This window comes from Schistosoma mansoni, chromosome 6 (genome assembly GCF_000237925.1).
Source record: "Schistosoma mansoni strain Puerto Rico chromosome 6, complete genome".
NCBI classification, from domain to species: Eukaryota; Metazoa; Platyhelminthes; class Trematoda; order Strigeidida; family Schistosomatidae; genus Schistosoma; species Schistosoma mansoni.
In genome coordinates this window covers 3,627,519-3,634,995 of record NC_031500.1, presented here as the reverse complement: position 1 = coordinate 3,634,995, position 7,477 = coordinate 3,627,519, and the positions used below count along the sequence as shown (strand labels likewise).

The following is a 7,477-nucleotide window of genomic DNA, read 5'->3' as shown; positions in this document are numbered from 1 at the left end:
GGCCGTTTCTCCTATTATGGAACTCCTCGCGTGCGCCAGCTCGTTTCTCCGGTTAAATGCTCTGGCACGAGACTGGTAGATCCTGGGTTCGAATCTCGCGAGTGCGGGATCGTGGATGCGCACTGCTGAGGAGTCCCATAATGGGACGAAACGGCCGTTTAGTGCTTCCAGGTTTTCCATGGTAATCTAGCTTCAATTGACTCACGCTTTCAACTATGTAAATATCTATTTGTTAAAACATTTTATGCATGGAAAATAATAGGTCAAACTTGATAGATTGGAAGATAAAAGAAAACAACGGTATAATAGAGAAACTTATGTGAAAAACATCATCATAATTAATAAATCGATATGACTAAAGTAGGTTCAAGGTTAGAGCGAACACTTTGAAAACACATAAAAATGGTTTGGATCTTCGTATAGCTAAGACTTCGAAAAACTTTACCGTTCACCCCTAGGCACAATACCTCGAAGATTGATTTGATGTTAAGTAATTAATTTGCATACACATGGACAAATATGCATACGATAAACGTGGATCCATAAAGTCTCCATTAAAAAACAAAACAAAATAATTACGAAAACATAGCAAATTAAAGTGTACCTGAGCTTACATACGAGGGTATATGCAACTAGCAAACAGAAATATGGATAACTTTTATAAAAACATTCAAAATAGAAGGGAAATTAAACATGGTATTTCATCAAATAAATATCCAAAGTCACAGTGTTTTTGATCTGCAAAGTCCTACCCGCTTCACAATGGCAATTCTTTTGTTTCATTTATTTAAAACAAACCTGGAGATAATGAAGTAGCTTTGTAATTCAGACGGATATTTTGGAATATTGTTTTGAGTTCCATGAGGTAAATGACTTAATTATAGGGCTTTTGCTATTGTTCTGGACAACTGTCAGTGCTTAATTCAAGTAAAAGTGAGGTTTCAAGTCATTCCACTAGCATTAAGTCAGTTTGTATTAGTGAACTCTTTCATGACTGGTTGTCGTTGTAGGTTTCATTATCTTCGTGTGTCATCGTTTTCAAACTGACCACTTTGTTTTGTTACTCACTTATGAGTACATGGACAAAAACTATCACTGACAACTATGGACAAAAAAATCCATCTGAGAAAATGTCAAAATTTTGGATCGAGGAAATCAAAAGAATACCATAGAACTTCTGAAATTATAGTAATTATAGTATCAACATTCAATAGACATATCGAATTTGACTTAATCTGTCAGCAGATGCGAAGAATGTCAATCAATAATATGGACAAAGATCGAAGAATGAAGACAACTAACTTGGAAACATGGAAAAATGAAACCTATGAAGAAAACCAATCAAAAACAAGGCCACCAAAACAAACTGATTTCTGAAACTTTGGAATAACTAAGAAGTTCACTTCTGGACAATTGTAGTTGGTGATGGTGTTGTCTAGAACAACAACGAAAGCTCATCAATTGAATGGTTTAGCTCAGAAAAGTCAACAAAAAAATACTCATAAGTCCAACATATCAGTTCCTTTATCATTTCCCAATATTTTCAACTATTGATGTTTGACTGGAAGATTTCTTTTTTGAAATTCATCTCACAAGCCAATTTTTGGGATAATGAATCGATGAACTGCAAAACACAAAGAATTGTATAAGCGTAATGTTTTCGTTGAAACCAGAACCAAGAGTAAAATCGTGGAAGTACTGGACGGCCGTCTCGTCCTAGTATAAAACTTCCAAGCACTTTAGATCCACTAACCTCTATAGAGAATCGAACTCAGGACCTTTGTACTCGTGCGCGAAAGCTGAATCTCTAGACTACTGAGCCGCGATCCAATGGTGTACAGGTCTAACTAATCAACTCACAATATTTCCATTAGCATAAAGGAGGTTGATTTGAATTTAAAAAAAAGGAATTATACGCTTTATTCAACTATTCACGAACAGATAAAATCACCATAGATGTGCCCCCAAATGCCCTGGTACGGTCGAGAGTGAGGAGAGTCTGCTCTCTCTCTCTCTCTCCAAATGCTCTCACATGGCCACGCGTATAAAGTCACTGAATAGGAAGTCCTACTCACTGCATTCTCGCGGCATTACTGTTGATTACGAAATTGAGATGACGAAAAGCAAATGTCCCGCACTTTAATCGGGTTGGCGGACACTCTCTATGTCCACCTAGGGGAGTTGGAAAACCCTGATTACAATCCAATGGTGCACATGGGCTCCAGTATCCTGAGGAAACAAATGGCGTATGAATCAATTATTGGTCACCGGTTACCATGGGACTGCATCTCCATACGCTGCTCCACTGCTTTATGGATCAGATCTTTAGGTCAAAGACCTCCAGGTGTGGCCCCCTAAGAAAACTACCTGTTTCGGTTTGGTCACCTAGGCAGTATCACAGCCCTCACACAAATCAAATAAGATTTGTGTGGTGCATATATATCTGGTGCCCTTTTGTACCAACATTTATGTATTTGATCTTTTCAACAAGAAAATATAGGAATCATTTCAAAATCAGTGTACTCTGTATCACATAAGTTAAAATTAGCATATTGAAGTCGAATATTATTTATAAAAAGAATTGGCAACTTTGAATCCTGTACGTCAATTAGTTTAATTAAATAATAACTCTTTAATATTCTGATCACCATATAAACACACATATGATTCAAAGATCAATTCAATAGAAAATTTACATCACTAAAAAAAAACGAATTAAGAAAAAAAAAGTGACGTTTATTGAAATCTATCAATAAATAGACTTCTGAATACAAACGATACAACTATTATTAATCTACTAGAATACCATAGTTTCTCTCTATCTTTCTGATTCTTCAATTGAATCCCTTCAACACTTTTTTCTTCTTTACAAAATAAACAATCTGAAAACTTGAAGGAATGATATAAATGATAAATCAATGTGTGTGTGTGTAAGTGAGTGTACTATGACCAATATGCACTATTCAACAGTTTCAGTATTTATTTTTTTTTAAAGTTAAACCCGAATAGTACTTTGATCATACATATGAAAACTGAATGATATAACATCATTTCAAAGAATAACTCATTATTACAAATTATGTAAGTCATTAAATAAGAAGAAATACGACTAATTTATCCATGTAAACAAAGTTAGTTAGTGTCTATTTGTATTTGCTTATTTATTTTCAAAAGGATTGATTTAGTTTAGTGGAGTGAAGATTTAGCTCTGCCTGTAGCTGTTCTAGGATTACTGTTGGTCCAAAGCTCGAGTAAAGGGGTTGAGGGTTGGGAATGGGGTCAGAAACTCCACCCAGTAGAAAAAAACCTTGATAAAAAAAAGCGCTAACCAGTAAGTAAGAGTGAAGATTTAGTAAAAAGATGAACAGAGTAAAGAAATATTTATTGTAGACAATGAATCTATTAATAGATCGTCAGTAAAATGTAATGTTCAGATGCTATCTAATCTATCCAGTATTATTGACGATTCAATTAGCAGGATTGTATTGTACATAAATGGAAAAAAAACAATCATTGGATTTGTAGTCAATTATTTGTTGTTTGTAATTTATACATGTAAACATAGACTGATTAAACTGCCTAATTGATGAAAACAATAAGTTGTTCATAGTAATGAATGAATATATTTGTATACTTGTACAAAATAATAACGCCGCGCTAACTATAACAATCATAAATAGAGAAAAAAACGAGATCCTGATTTTGGTTCAATTCATTGTGGAAGGGTCGTAGATTAGCACTGTTGAAGAGTCCTATACTAGGATGAATTAGTTGTCCAGTCCTTCCTGGTTTACACTGATGATATTATTTATTTATTTATAATTTATGTAAACACATAAACACTGGTACAAGACGGCAGCCAATGCATATGTGCCATATAAATCATTCGACTTGTGTGAGGGCTGGGATACTGTTCGGGTGCTCAGACCGAAGTAGTTGATTTTCTTAGGGAGCCACACCCGGACCCTTAGATCTAAAGGTATGATCCACAAGGCAGTGGAGCATCGTAAAGAAATTCAGTCTCATGATAGTCGGTGACCAATGATTGATTCATACGCCATTCGTTCCTTCAGGATACTGGAGCCCATGTTCAACATTGGTTTGGAATCAGGGTTTTTCAACTCCCCTTGTTGGATCCTCCATATCCACCAACTCATCCTCGCAATTTCGTAAACAACAGTAATGCCGCGAGAAGGTAGCGAGTAGGACTTCCTTATCAGTTGTTGTATAAGCGTGGCCATGTGAGAGTATTTCGAGAGGGAGAGCTGACTCCCCACACTCGGTCGTACCAGGTCATTTAGGGTCTCAATGATGATTTAGCTAAGATCGGTTCATGATTTAAGCTATAGAAATTCTATAGTCTTAACAATCCCTCTCCTATATTGAAAATGAAACTACATAAACTAAAAGATAATCTACAATATAAGAATTAACTATGAACGATAAAATAAATGAACGTAATTAATTTATGTAGTCAACACTGAGCCACATTGTTTGTACGCAATTCTACATGAAGAAAACTGGGATGATATTACCTACTCTCCCCCCTAATTTACCCAAGTACCTGAAGCTAGGTTCGAGCCTCAGAGTCTAATGATCGACAACTAACTGTTAAATAATACATCACACATTTGATGTCCAAGACCTCGGTAGATAGATAGAAAGAGAAATAAATAACTAAACTTTGTTTACATTTGTGTTGTCTTGAATAATGTCCTTTTTAAATCACTATATCTATCATCTAAAAGAATGTTGAGAATTCTACATTCAGAAAAACTGCATTACAAAATTATAAAACTCCTGTTGTCAATAAATTCATTCAATTAGAATGTAATAATTGCATAATTTTGTTATATAGTTGAAATCATAGATGCGTACTGCTAAGGAGTCCTACAATAGGACGAAACGGCCATCCAGTGCTTCCAAGTTTTCCATGATGGTCTAACTTCAATGGACTCATGATTTCAACCCCCTTCTGATGATTTTGTTAATATATTAGTCATAGTTATGAGTTCATATTGGATTACTTGTCAAATATCTACAAACTCCATACCACCAAACTCCGTCATCATTATTAAAGTTGAAAGGTCATAATACAACAAAATTAATGATGATGACTTTAAATCAATTGAGTAATATCATATGAATAGAATATACAATATGAGAATGATTATGTCACAATTATTATGATAATATAATTGTAATAATAATAACACTATTTGGGTTAAGAAAGATAAATCTGTAATTATGAATGTTTTATAAGAATAAAAAAACAATATATGGAAATGTATATGAGAAAAAGGACCCCCAAATGTCCTGGTACGACCGAGAGTGGGGAGAGTTCGCTCTCCCTCTCCAAATGCTCTCACATGGTCACGTGTATATAGCCTCTGTCAAGGAAGTCCTACTCACTGCATTCTCGTGGCATTACTGTTGTTTACGAAATTGAGAGCAGGAAAAGACAATGTCCGGCGCTCTAACCGGGTTGGTGGTTGGTGGACACGGAAAGTTCACCTAGGAGAGTTGGAAAACCCTGTTTACAATCCAATGGTGCACATGATCTCCAGTATCCTGAGGAAACAAATAACGTATCAATCAATTGTTGGTCACCGGTTACCATGGGACTGCATCTCCTTACGATGCTCCACTGCTTTATGGATCAGATCTTTAGGTCAAAGACCTCCAGGTGTGGTCCACTAAGAAAACCACCTGTTTCGGTTTGGTCACCTGGGCAGTATCACAGCCCTCACACAAATCAAATGAGATTTGTGTGGCGCATATGTATTTCGTGCCCCTTTGTCCCAATATTTCTGCGTTTAAATGAATTTAAATGAATGGAAAAAAGTTGTGGTCAAAAGTTTACAATATGTACTTTAGAGATAGAGATAAATAAAGGACTTTTAGATATAGAAGTATAGTTTCAACATGATGGTTCAATCATATCCTCTGTGTAATTGATGGAGGTATATTCATGCTCCATTTTGTAGATTCCTTTAGAGATGAGTAAACACTGAAAAGTATTCCAACAACTTTATATTGTGTTTATTGTCTAGTTAATGAGGAAGGATGATCCTATTAACAGAGTAGGTGACTCGTTTTCCTAATCAAGCTGGGAGATTTTATTGAACATACAAGGATGATGCCCACTTAGTCTAACCTATGTAATCGACTATACCATAGCAGTTGAACTGATATAGACGTGTACAGAAGCCTAAAATTTATAATTAATCCTTGACTCATCATATCCTTAATGGATTGGATCAGAAATGAACATAGAATTAAAGGTCTTTTCACTACAACTACTGAGGATTGATCAAACTTATCCTTTCGTCACTTGAATTTATATCAAGCTAAAAATAACAACAGTCGGATGTTACAGTCTGAATAAAATGAATCAATCCCTCTGAATACACAATCTAAGCGCTAACATATTAAGTAATTCTGTTCACAGTTAATTTTTAAATTATGGGAATAAAGGATCGGCGGGCAAATTGTTACTTGGCAACGTTAAACAATCAAGAACCGGGCGAATCGAAAAAACAACTTTAACGTAAATAAATAAGTCGTAGAGCAACACGTATTTTAATAGGATAATAAAAATACTTACCTTCACCGACATACAAATGTCCACCATCATCGCCTTCACGTATAATATAACAGTTAGCTGGCACTGTTTGTTCATGCATACAAGAGACAACCTCTTGTAACTGAACTGCATCTAAATTCTTGATTAAATCATTACTTCGTAAAGCTTCACGTATTTGTCGACGAGAACTATATTAATGAGAAAACAGAGAAAAACACAAATCACAAATAAATCAATTTAGATAAAAATTCGCCAAAATTTCAAATGAATATTTTCAAAGTTAACATTCACGAGTCCATCTAAGCTGGACAGCCATTGAAAACCTGGAAGCACTGGCTGGACGTCCTATCCTAGTATGGGGCTCTTCAGCAGTAAGAACTCGCGATCCCACATGCGAGAATCGAACCCAGAACCTTCAATCTCGTGTGTGAACGCTTAACCACCTCAGTGCTTCCAGGTTGTCAGTGGTGATCTAGCTTAGATCAACTGGTCAACTCAACATTGAAAACACTACAATCTTCCCCCCCTCCCAAAAAAAAATTAATTTTTACGATTCTCAGATCAGTATGATTAACGTAATTTGATTGATTTAAATAAATTATGCGCAGAAAAGTAAAACTATTATAATTAATATCAGAAGAGGTTTTGTGGATATCATAGTAATTTTAATAGTTGAGATCATCAGTCCATTGAAGCTAAACCACCATGGAAAACCTGGAAGCACTGGACGGTCGTTCCGCCTAGAGGTTAAGCGCTCGCACGCGAGACTGATAGGTTCTTGGTTTGAATGTCGTGGGGCGGGATCGTGAATGTGCACTGCTGAGGAGTCCCATACTGAAACGAAACGGCCGTGCAGTGCCTCCAGGTTTTCCATGGTGGTCTAGCTTCCAT

General features: G+C 35.8%; 1 protein-coding gene across 1 annotated transcript in view; it reads right to left on the bottom strand.

Moving 5' to 3' along the window:
• The window catches only part of Smp_123290 (serine/threonine kinase), a 99,317-nt gene that overhangs the window by 68,917 nt on the left and 22,923 nt on the right, over positions 1-7,477 (bottom strand). The window contains exon 4 of the mRNA XM_018797986.1: positions 6,608-6,774. Coding sequence (XP_018652973.1) covers positions 6,608-6,774 — 167 coding nt within the window. The remainder of the gene's footprint in view (positions 1-6,607; positions 6,775-7,477) is intronic.